We start from the raw sequence: 22,353 nt of genomic DNA, 5'->3' as shown, positions 1-22,353 counted from the left end.
ACAACATTCACCCTTGCAAAAAGCTTGTATTCCAAATTTTTCTTCCTTTCTTCCTCCCTACTCCCCTTGACAGCAAGTAACCCAATATATGTTAAACATGTTCACTTCTTCTATACATATTTCCACATTTATAGAAAAATCAGATAAAAAAAGAAAAAAAAATGAGAAAACACAAAGCAAGCCAACAACAACAAAAAAAGGGTGAAAATACTGTGTTGTGATTCACATTCAGTCCCCATAGTCTTCTCTTTGGGTGCTGATGGCTCTCTCCATCATAAGTCCATTGGAAGAGTCTTGAATTACCTCATTGTTGAAAAGAGCCACGTCCATCAGAGTTGATCATCATATAATCTTTTGCTGTGTACTACAATGTTTTCTTGGTTCTACTCACTTCACTTAGCATCAGTTCATGTAAGTGTCTCCAGGTTTTTCTGAAATCATGCTGCTGATCCTTTCTTATAGAACAATAATATTACATAATATTCATATACCATAACTTATTCAGCCATTCCACAACTTATGGGTTTCTACTCACTTTTCAGTTCCTTGCCATTACAAAAATGGCTGTTACAGTTTTCCACATGTGGTTCCTTTTCTCTTTTTTATAATTTATTTAGGATACACACCCAGTAAAAACACTGCTGGATCAAAGGGTATGCAGAGTTTGGCTAGTTGCTCTCCAGAATGGTTGGATCAGTTCTCATCTCTACCAACAATGTATTAGTGTCCCAGTTTTCACATATGCCTTCCAACATTTATCATTATCTTTTCCTGTCATTTTAGCCAATCTCACAGATGTGTTATGTAGTGATACCTCAGACTTGTCTTAATTTGTATTTCTCCAGTCAGAAGTGGTTTAGAGCATTTTTGGCTAGAAATGGTCACAATTCTTTATCTCAAAATTGTCTGTCCATGCCCTTTGACTATGGCTTGTATCCTTATAAATTTGAGTCAATTCTCTATATATTTTAGAAATGAGGCCTTTATCCAGAGCCTTTGGATGTAAAAAACGTTTTCCCAGTTTTCTGCTTCTCTTCTAATCATGGTTGCATTGGTTTTATTTGTACAAAACCTTTTAAATTTAATATAATCAAAATTTTCTATTTTGCATTTCATAATGTTGTAGTTATTCTTTGGCCATAAATTTCTTCCTTCTCCACAGATCTGAGAGATAGACTATGCCTTGTTCTTTTAATTTTCATATAATATCATCCTTTATGTCTAAATCATGAATTCATTTTGACGTTATCTTAATATAGGATTAGGGGTTGGTCAGTGCCTAGTTTTTGTCATATTTTTCCCAATTTTACCGATAATTTTTGTCAAATAGTGATTTCTCATCTCAGAAGCTGGAGTCTTTGGGTTTATCAAATGATAAATTACTAGAGTCATTGACTATTCTGACTTGTGGACCTAACCTATTCCATTGATCTCCTACTGTATTTCTTGCCAGTACCAAATGATTTTGATGACTGATGCTTTATAATATAGTGTTAGGTCTGGTACAGCTTGGCCACCTTTGTTTGCATTTTTTTCTTTGTTTGCATTTTTTTTTCATTAATTCCCTTGATTTTTTTGTTCTTTTTTCTATAAAATGTTTCTTTAATATAGTTTCTTCATCAGCTTATGTTGTACAGATGTGACAGCAGTTCTGTAGAGCTGTAGCCTACTGTAACGAGCTGTCGTCTCCAGAAGCTGCTGGATCGCTCTCTGGGAAGAGATCTGCTGTGTCTACTCAAATCTTTAAGACAGATTCTTCTTCCTGTAGTGAACCGTTGTCTCCAGGCAGTTGCTGTTAACTCTTGTCCTTAGAAGTGACTTCCCTTCCTGCAGAGAGCCCCGTCAGGCCTGATGTAATGCAGAGAGTCTTTCTTCTTGAATCCTGGCTCTGAATCTCCTCCAGCTCTTATCCTTCTCCAGGCCGATCTGCTCTCTGCGCCCATTGCTGTCTCTTTTTATCCTCCCAGAGAATGGGCGTGGGATAATGCAAGGGCTTCTGGGAAGAACCACCCCAGCCAATGAGCTTGCCCCCTCTATCAAGGAAACCTGAGTTCTCACCTTGTAATTGTCCAGAAAACCTGAATTCTCACCTTGTCACCATCCAGACAACCTCAGTTCTCACCTAGTAATCCCAACATCTCCCCCTTTCTTTTGATTTAGAACATAGGACAGTCATGACCTTGAAACATAAATCCATCAATATGGGAAGTATTACAGATAATTACATAAATTACATAAGCACATAGTAACATAGTAACATAACACATGCTAGAAGTATATGACAAATAACATAATCAAATAATCATAAATTGAAAATTTATAAATGTCCATAAGTCCATTGTCCATTAGTCTCATCTTGTGTGAGGAAGTCCAATGATTCCTGCTGGTTTTAAAGTTCTTTAACAGTCTTCTTATTATCCATGCTCTTTCAGTGTAAGATGTTTCTTAGATCTTCTCCTTTATTTTGAGGTCTTTCTCTTTTTCTGTCTCTCTCTGATGGACAAGGCGAATATGACTCGTTGGCACCCATCTAATTCCTTCTCCTGCTGAAGAAATACAAGCAAACTCTCTCTCCCAGGCAGTTAACCTATCTAATTACCTTCTATTTACCACTTTTTAAATCTCTTCTCATCATCTGGCAATTACATTGGAGTTGTTTGCACTGGACACAGCCCTGTTGGTTTAAAAGGCCTGTATTCTCCCCAAGTGTAATCCATTTTTGCAATCTGATTGCCTTTTGGCTCACTTATCAGGTAATCCCTTTCTGCCATGTGATTGCTTTTCTGCTGGTTGATCAAATCAGAGTCCTGACCTTCTAAAGACTCTTTGGGTGTAACATCAGCTGCCATCATGCCCCAAGTCTTTTTTGCCAGGGGCCCTGGACCTGGGCCCCTCATCCCATTTCCCTGAATTATTCTACACTCTGATGCCCAATGGAGTCCTCTGTTGCATTTTGGACATGGGGTTTTAGGTCTTCTTTCACCCTGTCTTCTCACTGTATCTCCATACCTACACTGAGCTCTTAGATGTCCAATTTTTCCACATTGAAAACATCGCCGAGTTTCTCTAGAAGTCCCTTGCCAGGAGGGACCCTGTCTTTCCACATTCATCATTGTCCGGGTGTAAAAAGCATTTGTTCCCACTGTAGCACAGCGTCTTATGATCTCCTCTAAAGGAGCATCTTTGTCTAATCCCCATATAATTCTTTTGCAAATCTCATTGGCATTTTCCTTAGCCAGATGTCTGGTCATTATTTCTGTAGCTGAATTTTCTCCAATAGTTCTTTTGACAGCAGTTTGCAAACGTCCCACAAAATCTGCAAAAGGTTCATTGGGACCTTGCTGTATTTTAGTGAAAGCCTCTCCACGATCTTTCTGTCCAGGAAGGACACCCCAAGCTTTTATTGCAGCCTTAGCAATTTGTTCATATATTGTCATGGTATAATTAATCTGTTCCGAATTCTCTCCATACTGACCTTCACCAGCCAAGTGCTCAAAAGTGAATTGTGTGTTAACTCCTATTTCCAAATTGCATCTGACTTGAATTTTACATAATTCATGAAATTCCGAAAGCCATAATAAATTTTCTCCAGGTTCCAGGCATGTCCTTGCTATGGATTTCCAATCATTCGGGGTTAGGACTTCATAAGACAAACCATCTAGTAACATTTTGACATAAGCTGATGTAGCCCCATAAAGGGTACAACCTTTTTTCAAATCCTTAATTTTATTCAAATCTAAAGGTGCATATCTTCTCCTTTTTTTACCTACAGAGTCAATATTTTCAATCACAGGATATGCATGTATAAAATCACTTATATCCTGTCCTTCTCTCTTAGCTTTAACCAATGCTTTTTCTAATCTTGTCATAGGCTTAGGCTGCTTCACAGACAATTCTGTTTGTGTTTCTGCCTCTTCCTCTCCTCCTTCTTGCTCCACCCCTGAAGGGTTAATTGAGGGAGGAGATGGGAGGTGCTCCTGTTGCTGTTGCTCAGAATTGTACTTAACTTCATTGTTATCTGATTCATCCTTTTCACCTAGTTTAGTTGACACCTCCCCATTTTGCTCCTTCATCTCTTCCTTTAGAATAACATTTTTTAAAGCCATTTGGATTAAATTGTAGGTATGAATTGTATCTTTGGAAACTGAGTTTGGTCTGGAACCAAAGGGTAAAATGTCACAAAGGTAATTGTACTGTTCACCTAATTGCTCTCCTACTAATTTCCACTCATCTGGATCCAATTCTTCTTCCAGAGAAAAAGAAGGACATATGACCTTCACAGTTCTTAAAAGTTCAGTAATTTCCTCTAAAATTATAATCAAGCCTTGGCTTTTCATAACCTTGATGATGCTCTCTAAACATTTTCCTTGAACAGAAGGTGTTTGCCCCATTTCACTATAAGAGATTCCTGGTTTAGCCCTTAACAAGTTCCTTATTTATCTATTAGCACGCTCACTTAATCTTTAACAAAGTTTCCTCTTTACTCACGGTTCTGGGTCAGAGAGACTGAGATCTGGATGGGAGGCTTTTCCACTGGAATCAGGACCGTGTCTGTCCCTGTTCGGGCGCCAAAATGCGAAGGTCTGGTCTAGCTCTTCTTGTCAGGATAAGCAAAAGTCCTTGCCCCACGTTGGGCGCCAAATGTAGCGAGCTGTCGTCTCCAGAAGCTGCTGGATCGCTCTCTGGGAAGAGATCTGCTGTGTCTACTCAAATCTTTAAGACAGATTCTTCTTCCTGTAGTGAACCGTTGTCTCCAGGCAGTTGCTGTTAACTCTTGTCCTTAGAAGTGACTTCCCTTCCTGCAGAGAGCCCCGTCAGGCCTGATGTAATGCAGAGAGTCTTTCTTCTTGAATCCTGGCTCTGAATCTCCTCCAGCTCTTATCCTTCTCCAGGCCGATCTGCTCTCTGCGCCCATTGCTGTCTCTTTTTATCCTCCCAGAGAATGGGCGTGGGATAATGCAAGGGCTTCTGGGAAGAACCACCCCAGCCAATGAGCTTGCCCCCTCTATCAAGGAAACCTGAGTTCTCACCTTGTAATTGTCCAGAAAACCTGAATTCTCACCTTGTCACCATCCAGACAACCTCAGTTCTCACCTAGTAATCCCAACAGCCTACCACATAATTGAATCGTGTTTTTTTTTTTCCCTTCCAAGTACAACTCCATTAATTCAAACTGTACCTGGGTAACCTTTTTTCTTGCACGCAAACATAAAAACCATAATTAATAGATTCCATCCCTTATATAATCTGTATTACTTAGAATTTTATTAATTTTCTGTTAAAAATTTTCCAATCATAATTATTTTCCAAGTTCTATTATGTATTTCATACTTGTATTCTCCAAAGGGAAATTTCCACACTAGAAGATAATAAAATGTTATAATAAGTTTGGACTAATTTTAAAAAAAATTTACATCAAATATGTTAAGTTTAAAAAAAAAAGCACCTTAATTTTCATGTATGTATAAGTTGGTTATTCAAATAGCTTTCTTTCATCATAGATGGAACCTGTAAGAAATCTTATTCTTGTAGTGAATTTTAATAAGGAAATTCTAATGACTAGCTATTTTTAAAATTAAAATTGCTGTCAGTAATTATCTCCACTGTTCTCATCATAGAAAAAGGCATCAAGAATAAGAACATTCCTTGTAGGTCACTTTCTTCAGTCAGAGGAGGCCTTTGAAAGTTAAAAGCAAGCAAATGCAAATGCTAATCTAGTTTTGAAAATGATAGTTTTTCTTCTTTTTAAAAAAAATTTTAGCAGGGATTTGGAAAGTATCCTTTATCTAAAACAGAAAAAGTTTTCCAAGTTTGAAACCAGTGACAAGATCAGGAGGAAAGATGAAAGCTAGAGATGAGATGGGAATTAACTCAGGCTAGAAGCCTACTTTTATTTTTATGCTCAGGTTTTGATTGTTCCCCTTTTCACCTGGTTTCTGATCAAGTAATATTTGATGTGGTTACTAATTATAGTTTAACTCCTACTAATAAAACCTAATTAAAGTTGTCTGCTGTATTTTATAAAGCTATGTGGTCAAGTTAAATATTCCCTAATTTTAAATTTCTTCATGAGAAGTGTGAGACGGATTTTCTACTCTGTTTTAATCTGCCAATATCATTTTTATGAATTCAGGAGATTTTTATAGAGAAATAGAATAGTAAATAGAAGATTATTTGAGCTGATTAAAAAAAGAAGTTTAAAAAAGATAATAAATTTGGCAAAGCCATATTAAATAAAAAAAAATAAACAGTGAGAGCAACTAAATTCCTAATTTTTACAACAAAAATAAAATTCTGAATGTTAGTAGGGAATGTCACATACAACTTAGAAAAAAATTAGAGAATTTAAAGGAAATATTTTTCCCTCATTATAGACTAAATCTCTTATTTTACTGACATAAAATTCTTAAAGAGAAAATGCTTTTTAGAGATAATTACCTACACTGTAGCTTAACTTCTTGATGCCCTAAGCAACTGTCTTATGACCAAATGACTTTTCCATAATCACAGAGCCAATTTATGCCAAAAGATGAGCCTTAATCTTCTGAGGTGGAAAAAAAAAAAGAAAAGAAAAACAGCCCAAAACTACTCATTTAAATTGATTCTTATCAGAATAAGAAATGATCAATCATTAACATTTTACCTTGAGAAAAGAACACCAGACTCAGAGAGATTAATGACTATTCTTCCAAACTTTATGCAAATAAATAACCCTTTATTAAACAGATTATTTACAAATACGGAGAAATATGAAATATTACCCAGTACCTTTTAGCAATTAAATATGAGGTTGATTTTTAAATCTAGTAAAATATCATTAAAAAAGAAAAATATAGTTTCCTAATGAATATAGATGTGGACATATTTAATATTAATAGACTATAGCAATACATTACAGTTATGATTCCTATGACTAAGCACAGGGTTTATATCAGGCAGAGGAAATTAGTTCAATATCAGAAAAGCAGCATGATAAAGCAAAAAGAAAAAGCAAGAAATATTTATGGTGTGTTATGTTTGATCTAGATGGGGAGGAGGAGCTTACACACACACACAAAAAAACTGTAAGCATGGTTCCTTCCATAACAGTATCTTTTTCTAATTAGTTAAAGAAAAAGAAAGAAAGAAAGAAAATTATGATAAGGCAGCATATTTTAATTGCCAAAGTTAGTGACATCCAATTTAAATTCTCTTGATGTTCAGAGAGAGATCCATAACAGTCATCAACAAGCACTTTTAAAGCACATATTTATGCTTGTGTTAGGCACTATGCTAGGTGCTGGGCTGTCTAAATACGAAGAATGAAGCAATCTATGGCCAAAATAATTGAAGACGTTTTTGAAAGGTTCCACTGTGTGGGCATCTGAAGGTCAAAGAGACCTGAGTGAGAAAGAAAATATTTTCATTTGAATAATGATACAACTTACTCACTTTCAATAATTGTGATTTTTATCTTGCATACTTTAGAGAATTTCAAACTGAGTACCTTTTGTGTGATTGCAATATTTTGTGGATGCATCGGTGGGTAAAAGAGAGAAATATCACTGTGCGGGAAACCCGGTGCGCTTACCCGAAATCCCTTCAGGCTCAGCCAGTTACGGGCGTTAAACAGGAACTACTGACATGTGGTAAGGAAGAAATGAAATAAATACTTGTAAATTCATATACTTTGGCTTTCTGTCAGATATACTCTGGACATTCCGTTTGATTTTCTTGTATCCCATTGCTGTGCATGAGCTTTTCTAGGAATACTTAAAAATGATCAAATTCATCCTGTTAACAGCTGAGGTTCTTAAAAATATAAATGTTTCATAAGAGTTTTTTGCCTAAAGGGAGCTTTTCACTCAAATTTTAATCTAGTTTAATATTAACAGTTTCTTGTTTAGTGAAAGCTAATTTAAAATTGTAGTGTATTATCCAGTGTTTTCTGTCAGTTAGCAGTAATGACTAATGAATAGTAATGTGATTTTAAAGTAAAACAATATGTAACTTTCACATCAGCTAATTTTTCAATTTTTTTAGGTGTTAATGAAGATGTAGCTGGTAGACACTACTGTTATTCAGTAAAAGGGGCTTAATATTGTCCTTACATGATATGTACTTTTGAGTCAATTCTAAAAGTGACAGCTCAGCATAAAATAAGGGTGTTTTTGTTTGTTTGTTCTTTGTTTTCGTTTTTGAAACTTAGTCAACTCTTTTTTCATTTGTTATATAAAAAAAATACAATTTATTCAACAATGGACTTACTGATACTGTCATTGTGTTGGTAATCTATTTTTATATTTATTTGATTTTGTTTAGTTTTTCTGTAACTTTTCAGTTTAGTTTTTCTTTGTAGCATTATTAGCTTACTACATTTTCCCCCCAAATGATTCTAGATCCTCCTCTTGAATTGCCATCTTTCTACATGACTCCATCTCATCGTCAGGTTGTTTTTGAAGGGGACAGCCTTCCCTTTCAGTGTATGGCTTCTTATATTGATCAGGACATGCAGGTATTGTGGTACCAGGATGGAAGAATAGTTGAAACTAATGAATCTCAAGGTATCTTTGTTGAAAAGAACATGATTCACAACTGCTCATTGATTGCAAGGTAATTTTTTTTTTTAAGGAACTCATTATTTTTGTACATCATATTTATATTTTTGCTTATATTGTTGGAATTTCAACTGGTATTTTATCTTAATTAGTTCAGATATTTGTCAATCTCATGTTAAATAGTGGTATCAGATCTCTTTTCTAAAAAAGGAGCATTTTTCCAAGTGTTAGTTTTTTGTTTGTTTGTGTTTGTACTGGATTAAATTTTCTAGAAATTAATTTTTTTAAACTCCATATCCAAATTTTAAATGTTTACTGCTACTAGACTTTTATTTCCTGCTTTTTGGGACCTTTTGTCATTTTAAATGTTTAGACTTAAGGAAAATGTAACTTCTTAATCTCAGGATAAATTGGAAAACAAGGCTTAGAAACAGGATATTTGTCTATGTAAGAATTGACCAGCCTTCCATTCTATTTGTAATAGTAATGTGTATGTAGTGGCTAATTCATCAGAGTACTGGGCAAAGCCTTCCGTAAGAACTTGACAGATATAGTCGGTCACATTCATATAGGTCCATAATGTTACCTACCACATATATGTCGGCACGCAGGCTTAGTTCTTCAAATTTCAGTACAACTCTACCATTACTTTGTGACCTCCTTCACTTTTTATTACTTTGAATCTACTAATGCTACATATAATACCCTAAAGGGATGATGATTATACCAGTATTCAGTTGATTCATATTAAAGAGAATAGACATAAATAAGGTGAATGTCAGGTACCAGGGGCCTTAGGGTACTGTGTACTAGTCATCTACATTCATTATTCATCCAGGATACATAAATCATAGATATAAAGCTGCATGGTAGAGTTACCTTTGCACTGTTTTGATAGAGATCTGATTAATGGTGGCAGAAATAAATCTTCCAGGGTAGTTGCAACCTAAATTAGATCTTTTGGCTTTGATAGCTGAGTATGTATGTGTTTGTGTGCGCATGCGCGCGCATATGTGCACATGGACATGTACACACACTTCATTTTTTCCTTTTTGTTAAGAGTATTATTTTTTTCTAATTAGATATAAAGATAGCTTTTGGAATTGATTATTTTTTCCAGATGAAGTTTTGAGTTCCAGTTTTTTCTCCTTCCCTCCCTTTCATCTCTCCTTCTCAAAACAGCAAATAATCAGATATAGATCATACATGTGTAGTGATGTATATATTTTTCTACCTTAGTCATGATGTGAATGAAGAAACAGAACAAAAGAAAAAGCCATGAAAAATAAAAATAAAATGAAAAGAATATGCTTTGCTCTGCATTCAGACTCCAGACTCCATGGTTTTTTCTCTGGGATGTGGACAGCATTTTCCTTCATGAATCTTTTGGAATTCTCTTGAGTCACTGTATTGCCGAGGAGAGCTAAATCATTAATCTTAGTTGATTATTGCTCAGTATTGATATTGTGAACAATGTGTTCCTGGTTCTGCCCACTTCACAGCAGCAGTTCATGTAAGTCTTTCGAGAATTTTGGGAAATCATCCTGCTTGTCATTTTCTTGTAGCATATTTAACATTTCATTGCATTCATATACCACAACTTGTTCAGCCATTGCTAGTTGATTGGGTATTCCTTCAATTTCCAATTCTTTCACATAGAGATACGAAAATTTTTGAACACATAAGTCTGTTTTCTTTGTTTAGAATCTCTTTGGAGTATAGATCTCATAGAGGTATTGCTGCGTCAAAGGATATGCGCAGTTTGATTGTCCTTTGGGTATAGTTGCAAATTGTGTTCCAGAATGGTTAGATCAGTTCACAAGTCCACCAACAATGCATTACTATTCCTTTTTACCCACATCTTCTCCAACATTTGTCATTTTCCTTTTCTATCATATTAGCTAACCTGAGAAGTGTGAGGTGGTATCTCAGAAATGTTTTAATTTGTATTTATTGATTTGGAACATTTTCATATAACTATAGATAACTTTAATTTCTTCATCTGAAAACTACCTATTAATGCCCTTTGACTATCAATTGGGGAATGACTTATATTCTTATAAATTTGACTCAATTTTTTATATATTTGATAAATGAGACTTTTTTCAGAGAGATTTGCTGTAAAGATAGTTTTTCATCTTTTTGCTTTTCTTCTATCTTGATAGTGTTGATTTTGCATGCAAAAACTTTTTTTTCTTTGTCAAAAGGAACATTTATTTTAGAAAAAGAGGTTATAGATAAAATTAAGAGGTAAAATAAGCACCAGGAATAATAAAAATGAAATAGCATTGGGAAAGTATATAATTATATACCATGAGGTATGGAGGGAGATTAAGGAGAAAGACACTATGAGGCAGAATGATGTGGTGGGCTAACCTAAAAGAAGTTCAGCAAAGATAGTGTAGACTATGGGCAGATTTATAGGGGAAAATATAACCTCAGGGAAGGAAGGGAAGGACCAGAAAATAATTTGGTAGTTAAAAGGGAGAGAACGAGGAGGAGACAGATGGAAAGTTTTTAATTGAATGTAATCAAAGTTATTCATTTTACACTTTATAAGGTTCTCTATCTCTTGTTTGGTCATAAATTCTTCTCTTCTCCATAGATTTGATTAAGCGATTCCTTACTCTTCTAATTTGCTTATGCTATCATTTTGATGTCTTAATCATTAATCATGTACCCATTTTGACTTTATCTTGATTTATAGTGTGAGATGTTGGTCTATGCTTTTTGTGCCATGAAAGAAATTTGGTAGGACTCCTTTACCTGTTTTTCCAAATGGTTTTGTAAATGTTTGGTAGAATTCACTTCAAAAAGCCATGTGGCCCTAGAGAGTTTTTTTTCAGGGAGTTAATTGATGGCTTGTTCAATTTCTTTTTCTAAAATGGGATTATTTAAATATTTTATTTCCTTTTTTTTATTAATCCGGGCAACTTATAGTTTTGTAAATATTCGTCTATTTCTCATAGATTGTCAGATTTATTGACTTAGTTACTGGCAGCTAGTCCTGAGGGCCTATTTGAAATTGTACAGCTTAAACATGTAGCGGACAATCAAGGGGCCTAGGAATTGGAGGTCAACAATGCAAATGAAGAATAGGGTAATGTTAGGGAATGCAGCGGGAATCATAATAGATTGTGGTTGGAGACAAGGTTTTTAGATTCTTGAACCGAGAGATAGTACATTTACGGGTGATAGCAAGACCAAGGGAATGAAGATCTTTGTGTGTGATTAGAACTTTCTTCTTGATAAGGTTTTCAATGGGCTAATGGATTCATTTGAATTTTATGAATAAGGATTTATTGCCTTAATCATCATCTTTGATATCATTCTATGAATAATTACTGCACTATAAGGGCATACTCATTGAAGTGTCTGTGTTCTCAGGTTCTAGTAGGTTGACTAGATGGAATCTCAAACTTCTTTTTATTTGAAAAGTTTGATTTTTTTTAATATCTACTTTCTTCTAATTCAAAGTTCTACTAATATTTTAGAGGTTATTTCTTTTAGGACACTTTGCAGTTAGATACTAGATACAAATAGGGTACTTAGCAATTAAGTTTCTACCAAATGGATAGTGTTTGGCTAGAGCTTCATAGTTGAAACATATATAGTATAAATGGAGGAAATGGCATAGTTTTTTTTTTTTTAAGTTGTGCTTTTTTCCTTATAAAATAGAACTTTGAGAAGATATGGAAAAATTAGGACACTAATTCATTCTTGGTGGAATTGTGAACTGATCTAGCCATTTTGAAGAGCAATTAGAATTATGCCTAATGGGGTATAAGACTTTTGACCCAGCAATATTTGCTTTCCAAGATGAACTGGGAAAAAAATGGAAAACATTTATAAGTTCTTTATTCGTTACAGCTCTCCTTGTAGTGGAAAGAAGTGGAAATTGAAGGGATGCCTATCAATCAGGTGGGGAATGGCCAAATAAGTTGTTGTATGTGACTGTGATGGAATACTATTGTACTGTAAGAAATGATAAGCAGGTTGATTTAAGGGAAAAAAAAAAACATGGAAAGATATGCATGAAATAATGCAGAATGAATTGAATAGAACCAAGATAATATTGTATATCAGGGGTTCTCAAAACTACGGCCCGCAGGCCACATGCGGCCTGCTGAGGACATTTTTGAGGCCCACCAGGTTATGGCAAATGGGCTGAGAGGCGGAGACAGAGTGTGAGCTTTTGTTTTTACTATAGTCCAGCCCTCTACCAGTCTGAGGGGCAGTGAACTGGCCCCCTATTTTAAAAGTTTGAGGACCAGCATATTGTTTGAAGAATGACTATAAAGATCTAAGCCATTCTGAATAATATGAATGTTCAAATCAACTATGAAAGACTTATGAAGGAAAATGCTATCCACCTCCAGAGAAAGGACTGATATGTGGAAGTTTGCATTGTATGATTCCATATATAAATCTATATCTTTATTGGCCTTTTTCTAATGCAGTTTGGGGAGGAGGAAGGGAAACAACTCAGAACTCAAAATATAACTAAAAATCTGAAATATAAAATTTTTAAAAATAGAATTTTAATTAACTAATAAACATAAATCCTACCTTGTATTAAGGTAGATGTATAAATTGATAATAATTTGGAGCAAAATACTAAAAAAGGCAAAAAGTTAATCTACAATCTTGTGAAGTACTTTTAGTAGTCTTTGGAAATTATACCTCTTCATTTCTATCTACTATTTCAGTTTGAGTCCTTTTTACAAAAGTGTGGGGAAATTATTTTAACTTTGCAAATTTTTTTGAATGTCTAATGGCAGTTATAAATGCTAGCTGCTGAGAAGTCACACATTTATTTTGGCATACATAACTAATTGCCTTGTGACACAGATAAAGGTAAACATACTGGTGGAGATTCATGGTCTACACTGCTGAATAGTAGAGATTACAGAGTATCTCAAACCTTTGGTAATTGTTTCTCTAACCCTCTTGCCTTAGTTGGAGTAGCACAGGGAACTTACTGCAGTTATATACTCTTTTCATTGTGGTTAATGTATCAGTTTGTTTGGCTTTACTGTTTGCCTTTGTTTGGGCTCTGACTTTATATGTAGATTATTAATTGGAAAGTGACAGTGATGGATAAAAGATAAGACTAGAAAATGTTTGACATATTAAAAAGAATTGAAAGCAATAGGCTTTTTATTTTTTAAAAATTAATTAAGACTTTTAGGAAAGCCTTCTGCTTCCCTAAAATACTTACTTTTCTTTCCTCCTCCCTTTTCTTGGTATATTTTTTTGTTGTTGTTGTTAACATCTCAGCCCTTAGTTTGTTACCTTTTTTATGGATTCCCAAATACAGTGAATCATTGAAGAACTCCTTTTTGAGTTTTTCAGGATCAGTTCTGCTTCTTACTCTGGTTCATACAATCCACTGGGTGAAGAACTTTGCAACCTGTTTGCTTTTTGTTGCAACAGAACATCAATTGGGAAATGTAAACCCTGCATGAGAACTAAAAGTAGCATGTTGGCTAGGCTTCATTAACTAGCCAGTCTGCTTGAGTGATAGAAAACCTCTAGGAATGGAGGCAAACATTTTCCCCGGCATTTGTTGGCTTGTGGTTCTTTATGTACATTTCTTTGGTATCTCCTTAAGAAGTGGCAGATATCAGTATTTTGGATTATAACTATTCCTTCTTAAATTGGCATGTGCTGCCCACCAGCCCCTGGACTTGTGTTTAAAAAGTGGTCTCAAAATTTTAAGACACAGATTCTGCTCAAAACCACACATTAAAATAAAAACTTGCTAGATCAATTAGATTGTAGTATTTAAGTTGGAAGTTATTTTAATGATCATCTGGTCCAGATACTGTTACAGATGAGACAGCATAGGAGGAGAACTAGCTCATGGTTGGTCATTTTTGAGCTCTTTTTGGATGATATTTGTGGCTGTATTATGGTACTCCTAAGCTAAAAGTTCTTAGTTCTAACATGCTGAATTTTTCATATTATTTATTACTTAAATATAATTGTTTTGAGTATAACTTAAAGCAAAAGTTTTTCCTTGCTTTCCATTTCACAGGTTTTTTTCCCATTAGTTTTTTGTTTTTGTTTTTTTTTTTAATATGTAGTATTTTATAGAATTTACTTTTTCAATGATTTTGGTGAAGATAACTAATGGCATTTTGTGTGTGTGTGTATGTCCTTAATTTCTCTCTGCAGTGCCTTAACTATTTCAAACATTCAGGCAGGATCCACTGGAAACTGGGGCTGTCATGTGCAAACTCGACGTGGGAACAACACCAGAACTGTTGACATTGTAGTATTAGAAAGCTCTGCCCAGTACTGTCCTCCAGAGAGGATAATAAACAATAAAGGTGATTTCAGGTTAGTTATGATGAAACCATTAAAATATTGTGCCCTGCCTTGGGGATTAATGTTCTCTTCTGTTGTTTTCATTATTTTGAGTTGTTAAAGATCAATTCTACAATATTTTAATATATTGAAATAAATAAAGGTATTTTTTATTAAAGCACTCATTTAATACTATTGAATTATTATTTTTTGAAATCATAATTTATTGATGTAACAGGCTGCTTGTAAATTGCTTCAATCTCAAAAATAAATGTTTGGCCAGAGAAAGAGGTGATATTTTGTAAATTTAAGAGTCTGTTTTGGGTTGTATTTTAGGATTTAATATTACTATACTTTAGTAATATTGTACTTTATGACAACTTAGTGACTGTTCCATGAAGTCATAAAAAACCCAAGCCCATCATTTTATGAATAATTCCTATATTTCTTTTTTTTAAATATGTTCCCCTTTATTATAATTTTTTTTAGTTTTAAGTTCCAAATTCTCTCTCTCCCTCCCTTCTCTCTCCCTTTTCCTGAAGTGATAAGTCACTCAATATAGATTATACATACTCAATCATGTAAAATATTTCCATATTAATCATTTTTTACGAGAAGACTCAGAAAAAAGAAAGAGAGAAAAATAGTATGCTTCAGTCTATATTCAGACTGATTTACAATATTATTTTTTTTCTCTGGAGATGGATAACATTTTTCATCATTAAGTCCTTTAGAATTGTCTTAGATCATCATATTTCTGAGACTAATGTAAGGCTTACACAATTCTTCATTGAACAATGCTTCTTTTACTGTGTACAGTGTTCTCTTGATTCTGTTTACTCCACTTTGTATCAGTTCATATGAGTCTTTCCAGTTTTTTTATCCTGTTTGTGATTTTTTACATCACAATAATATTCCACCACAACATATATTATAATCTGTTCAGCCATTCCCTGATTCCAATTGGGGATGTGCTGAGTGGATGATCATCCCCTCAATTTCTGAATCATTGTACAAAAAGGGCTGCTATAAATATTTTTGTGTGTGAGCCCATTTGCCTTTTTTATGATTTCTTTGGAATATAGACCTAGTAGTAGATCAAAGGAAATGCACACTTTTATAGTCTTTTGGGTGTAGTCCCAAATTGCTCTCCAGAATGGTTGGTTCTGTGTTTATTAATATAATGATAAAGAAATTTAATAAATTATTATTTTGAACTTTGTTTTTTTTCTCTCTTTGTACTGCCTGGTATAAGTCCTGATAACTACCCATCTGAATTATTACAGTAGCTTTTCAACAAGTCTTCCAGCCTGCACTTACTCCCTTTAACATCACTCCTAAATCAATACTTCACATCAGAGCCTGATATTTCTTGTCTCTTATTAAAGTTCATGTTTCTTTGAGTGATATTCAAAGCCATCCACAACCTGATTTCTAGCCATATGTTATACTATTTATGCTTCAGGCAAACTAGATTGTTTGCTGTCCCTAGCCACATTCCACATTTTCTACTGCTATCTATGGCTTTGTTCACCAAATTCCTTGTGACTAGAAATACTCTATTTATCTGTCATTCTTGTGTTTCTATCCCTTGTTCCCCCCCAAGCTAAAAAAAAAAAAAAAAAAAAGACCTTCCCCCCCCAAAATATATCATGTAATATACATAATATGCATTTCTCTAACATAATTAAAAATATGATTTCACATGAAACTATAGTCTATTATGTACAACTTGCTATTTTTAAAATATAATAAAGTCAGGTGAATTTTTTATGCATATTCTTTAGAGCATCAACACTTATAATGTTAATAGGAATTTCTCTATATGTCTAATTTCCTTGCCAAGGATAAGCCCTCTTTCACCGTGTTCCTTTTTGAACCCATTCCCTTCTTTTTTTTTATCATATTTCCCACTCAATCATTGCTTCTATCTCTTTGATTATTAGCCTCTTCTTTTCTACTGATTCCTTCACATGTACTCCGGTCTCCATCTCCTATTCTTAAAAAGCCTTCATAAAGCAAAAAAAAACAACTTCAATTTAGCCTCCTTTCTCTTTTCTCAGCCAAATTCAGATTTTTGGAAAAAAAACTGTTTATATTTATTGCCTCCATTTCCTTTGCCTCCATTCCTCAGTCTTTTGTAATCCAGCAAGCAGTTGTGAGTGAACTATTGAAGCTTTTTGTTATTCATAGTTTTCTATCTATCCTCTTGGTGATTCAGAGCACTAATATTCTGACATGATTTTTATGTTCTCCATTACCTTTACTTCTGTTTTCAGTTTCTGTTATAAATTCTATTCTTTCAGTTATAAATTGATTAATAAGTTTCCTCTGCTTCCAAACTGGTCTCATTAGACAATTTTTCCCCTTCTCATTAGAATCATTTTGGATTTTCCAAAGAAGATTTATGAGTTTTCCATTTTCTTTTCCTTTCTTTTTTTTTCCCTTTCTTTTTTTTTTGTGGGTTTAATTTCCTTGTAGGATTTCTATGCTTTTCTTAAATTTCTCAATCCCAGAATTTAGAGCTATATCAGTGTTTTCATTGTTTTCTCAATTCTGTCATGAATTCTTAGATGGAATGTAGGCTACCCCTACTTTGGGGGTTCCATCTTACTTTAGCAACTAGTTTCTCCTTACTCAAGATAAGAATTAGAATAGCAGTTTCCTTTCTCATTTGTCTATGGTATAAAGTATGTAGTTGTCAATGTAAACTTGGAATTTCTTATTCTTTTAAATTATTTTTGATTCCTCAAATGAACAATTTGACTTAGATTTTCCTTTGCAGATGAAAGATTTGTCTATTATTATTTTTTATTTGAGGTTGAAGTTCTGAAGTTTGAGGGGTTTTTTTATGTTAAATTTGTTTCTCCCTGATGCCCTATTATTATTTTGTTCTGTATTTCACTCTCCATTTCTGAGAATTCTTAGAAGTTTCCTTAGGTATTTGATCATTTTCTTTATAAATTTTTTTTCTGGGATACTTGTCTCTTCAAATTCATTTATAGGGTTCTTTCAGTGTTGCTGTCTTTTGATTCTTTTCTGACAAATGTTCGTGTTTTATATGTTTGAGTTACAAATCAGAATTTCTCATTTCTAGAATAAGTTATTTTTGGAGAAATTTTCTATTATAAAATCTAAATTGACTTCTTATCTTGATTTCCTTTGATAATTTTCATTTTTGATATCCTGTCCCTCCTTATTAAAAATAAGGCATTCACAGACACCTGCTATTTCCAACTTGAGCCACTGTGCCTTTCCCCTTTGGAAGCCTGGTCTCTTTCACCCTCATCTAGAGAATCACCATAATGGTGCTGATCTTAGGTAAATGCCCAATAGATTGAGCCCATTGCAACTTAAAACCACTGCTTGGGAATCATTCTGATTTTATTTTCCTATTTCTTTCTTTCTTTCTTTTTTTTTTTTAGGGATTTTGGAAGCACTGCCCTTTACCATATGATGTTTATTCATTATGTGTAATTTTTTTCTAGATTGCTGGTTCATTTTCCCTTCTTTATCAACTTCATTGCTGACTTATTTGAGTTGAGGTTAGATTTTTACCCAGTCTTCACTTTGCCGTGTTACCAAAAGCCATTTCTATTTGAATCTAGCTGTGTATTGATGGATTCCCTCACCTTCTCCAAGCCACCACTGCTGCATGGCTTCCCCAGTCAGCATTCTCAGTATTGGGAAACTTGACTCAATTTAACTTGTTAGTATTGAATCACACGTTCAAGAACTTCATTATTAACTTTTATGCCATTTTTTACTTCTGTGTAAGATAGAGTCTATGCAAAGTATTCTGGTCCAGACTTAAATCAGGCCAATGGGATGGTTTGTGCTCAGACTTGAATGTGACAGTCACAGATCATGCAACCCTTAGCAGTACCATGGAAAGGACATTCAGTGTAATTCTGGCTATGTAGATGCAACTTACACTGGTCTGAAGGGCACTAATTCCTCTTGGGCATGCCCTTTTATATCTAAGGTAACTTGGGAAGTTTTTTAAAAGGCTTGAACCCCCTTAATTCAGACCAGTCAATTTGTAGTGACAACTTTTAGGGAAAAACTAATTCAGTCTGTACAGAAGGAGCCTAGACCTCAACTGATGATTTGTCATCACACAAAACCACTTCAAACTAATTTCTAAATTATCCTGTTTAATAGTGGTGCTATTTGGCAAGTAGTTTTTTTTTTTTCCTTTCCTAGCACTGAACAGGTTCTTTGTGAATTGGCCATTTTTTTCCCTGACTCAACCAATAGAACATAACATTTTGTGTTCCCAGAATAATGAGTTGTATTTATGTTATATTAATTTAATTCATGAAATATCTATTATATTATTACTATGGAGAAGCTATTGTGCCTAGCCACTGAGAACATAGATAGATGTGCCATAAATCCTCTTTTCAAAGTTAGTGGAGACTTGCCCACAATTATTTGTAGTTCCATGTAAACTAGATTTGAACTCAGGTCTGTCTCTGTCCAACTTGGTGTGTTTCCTGTCATGATAAATATACCTTCTACTTAATTCCATTTACTCCATGTCTTTCTGATAATCTGGATGATTATCTTAAATTTTCCTTTTTGGCAGCAGACACTTTAAAAAATCTGTCATAGCTGGTGATGGTGGTGCTTCCCTCTAGTGCCTGCTGCTCAGGGATCTCAGACTTGTGGATTGCTTGAGCTCAGGAGTTTTGAGGTGCAGTGGGTTCAGTCTATTGGGTATCTGCCTAAGTCCAGCGCCATTACAGTGATTCTCTGGAAGGGAGAAAGGAGGTGAAAGGGACCAGCTGCCAGAGGGAAGGACAGAGAGGCTCAGGTTGGAAACAGCAGGTGCCTACTGATACAATGGCCTTTTCAGTCTGGGGGAGAGAGACTTGGCCTTTCTTTCCTCCCATTTGCTAAATCCTTTTCTATTCTTTTGGACACATATTAGAATTCAGTCTATTTAGAAATATCAAAATAAAATAAAGATACCATCATTTGAGATTAAGGGTATCCAAGGTGACTTATTTCATTGTTCTTATGTTTAGTTCTAAAATGACTTTTATTTGTTGTCATCATGCTTGATTGTCTTCATCGCTATTCTTGTAATGTAAATTTCTTCTAATCCTTTGCCCTCGGATCTCCAGGTGGCCTAGAACATTGGCAGGCATCACTGCCTACCTCCTGTGTACTCGGAACAGTCCTGGCAGCGGCATTTATCCTGGAAATCCACAGGATGAGCGGAAAGCCTGGCGCAGATGTGACAGAGGGGGCTTCTGGGCGGAGGACGACTACTCCCGGTGCCAGTATGCAAACGATGTCACTCGCGTTCTGTACATGTTCAATCAGGTAACTGATGTATTTTTCATTAAAGTTTCTGGAACATTTTCATCTGATCCAAATAAATAAGAGTATAGTACTTAGAATCTAGCTTTACAGAAATCATTTCCATCACACTTTTCTCTTCACTGGTCTTCCTTTTGTAATGTGCAGTAAGCTGTAGCATCCTTCCTGAAGTGCTTGCCCATCTTGTCTCTGCTCTTACAATTCCTAGTTTTAGGTAAAGCAGCACCTTATGGCTTGCCTTTCCCCTCAGCCGCCATCGCCTCCTCTCCAGAATTACCTCAGGCTTATGTGTTGGTGTGTGAGTTACAGAGAGACCTGGGCATCACATGCACATCATCTGTGCTGAGCTTCAGAGGCTGTTTCCTGGTATTTTTTGTTTCTATTTCTAAAGCAAGACTTCTACTTCATAGAATTTCATTGATAGAGAAAACTAATAATAAGGAAGCTTGGATGAAAAAAAGTTTGTTTTCCTTATGCATGGGCTTCAGTTAAATATCTGAATCAAGTTCTGTTTATATACAACTTTTGGTCTCAGTAATTGGTAAAATCCCAAGACATAGTGCATCTGGTTCCATAAAGTGGATGATAAATGTTTTGCCCAAAGGAACACAAAATTTTTCATGAAATTTCCTAACCATGAAATTCCCAAGTACTCCTCCCTACTCTAACCCAGATGTTTTAAGAACCTTTAACCATTTTAAGGTAAATATAGTTTGGGTAGTGCGTGGGTCTCTTTGCAGTAGACTTATTTCAAAAATATTTCAAGGTGCTATGATACCTGTGAAACCCTATCTCACATTCATAAATAAATTATAGCTTTATTCCTAATAGGAAAAGAGGATCTCTTGCTCCTCAACAACATACTCAGTAGATATAGGTTATTTTTGTTCTATGACCTGGGATGATTCTGCAAAACAATTGGTTTTAGTGTAGTAAAATCCAGTGCAGCAACTTTTGAAACAAAATGGCTTTCTAAACTTCAGTATTAATGCATTCATCTTTTCCTCTGCATTGTCTAGAGCCCAGCTTTTTCAATTGCGGTCCTGAACCCCACATGGGATTACACAACTGAATGGGGGAATCATGAAATTATGATTTATTATCAGCAAATGTATGATTTGTATACCCAATTTATATACTTATATACTCAGGGTCATGTAAAAATTTCTGAGGTGAAAAGGAGTCAAAAATGGGAAAAGTTTTAAGTATCCCTGAGCTAGAAGACAATAGACATTGGTTTAGTTGTAAAATGGCCAGTAATCAGTGGTTCTTTTTAATTTTTAGGAATTATTCCTCTCAAACTAGCCTTGCAATCTAAGCTGACTTCCCTCCTCCCTCTATCTTTTTTTTTTTCCCTTCTCTCTTTCCTTTCCTTTCTTTCCTCTATAATATTTTCCCATTCACTTGGGCAGGAAATCTTGGAGCCATTTTTGACTCTGCTTTTATCCTTTCTTCCCTATATTCATTCATTTGATGAGTCTTGTTCTTTTTAAAAAATACTTTTTTTCAAATTTATCTTTTCTATTCCCAGACCTCAATCCTTTTTCAGGCCCTTATTTTTCTTTGGGGTTTTTCTAGTAATCTTCTAATTGATATTTGTGTTCCTATGGAGCATAGCCTGTTCTTCATTGCACTTCAAAATTAATATTTGTAAAATACATCTTTGATTATCTGTCACCAAAGCTCAAAAGCAGTTAGCAAGTCCATATTATCTGTAAGATAAAATTAAAATTACTTAATCTGATATTCAGGTCATGACTCTGTCTTTTTGGCCTTTTATTTCATAAAACTTCTTATACCCTAATAAAATTATTTATTATTCTACCTCCTCTCACATATCTTCTAGCTTCTTCCTATTTCATTGCCCTTATCATCTCTGTTTTTAATGCTGTCTTGCCATCTTTGGCATTAGAAGGCTGCTCTCCCTCTCAGGGCTCTGCTTGAATGTCATACCCTCTATGAAGCTTTGTCCTCGGGCCCCAAGAAAATATGCCATTGGAGAGACTTGGTTTCTAGCTTACAAATCATGAGGTTGTGATGACTAAATTTTGGATGATTCTTTTTCCATCCAAGTCCTGCTAACAGCTAATATATAACCAAGACAGACGGAATTTGTGTTCCAAATGTGATGAAGCTCCTACTTCAGTAAGTGCAGATTGTGGTAGTGTGTTCA

The 22,353-nt window shown here is 34.7% G+C and overlaps 1 protein-coding gene across 1 annotated transcript in view; it reads left to right on the top strand.

Annotated features, from left to right (window-relative positions):
* Positions 1-22,353, top strand: part of ADGRA3 (adhesion G protein-coupled receptor A3) — a 125,021-nt gene that overhangs the window by 47,978 nt on the left and 54,690 nt on the right. Inside the window, exons 6-9 of the mRNA XM_074275390.1 lie at positions 7,468-7,628; positions 8,379-8,592; positions 14,718-14,882; positions 19,982-20,183. Of these exons, the coding sequence (XP_074131491.1) occupies positions 7,468-7,628; positions 8,379-8,592; positions 14,718-14,882; positions 19,982-20,183 (742 nt within the window). The remainder of the gene's footprint in view (positions 1-7,467; positions 7,629-8,378; positions 8,593-14,717; positions 14,883-19,981; positions 20,184-22,353) is intronic.

Source organism: Sminthopsis crassicaudata, chromosome 6 (genome assembly GCF_048593235.1).
Source record: "Sminthopsis crassicaudata isolate SCR6 chromosome 6, ASM4859323v1, whole genome shotgun sequence".
NCBI classification, from domain to species: Eukaryota; Metazoa; Chordata; class Mammalia; order Dasyuromorphia; family Dasyuridae; genus Sminthopsis; species Sminthopsis crassicaudata.
The sequence above is the reverse complement of the archived record's forward strand: the minus strand, read 5'-3'. Positions and strand labels throughout refer to the sequence as shown.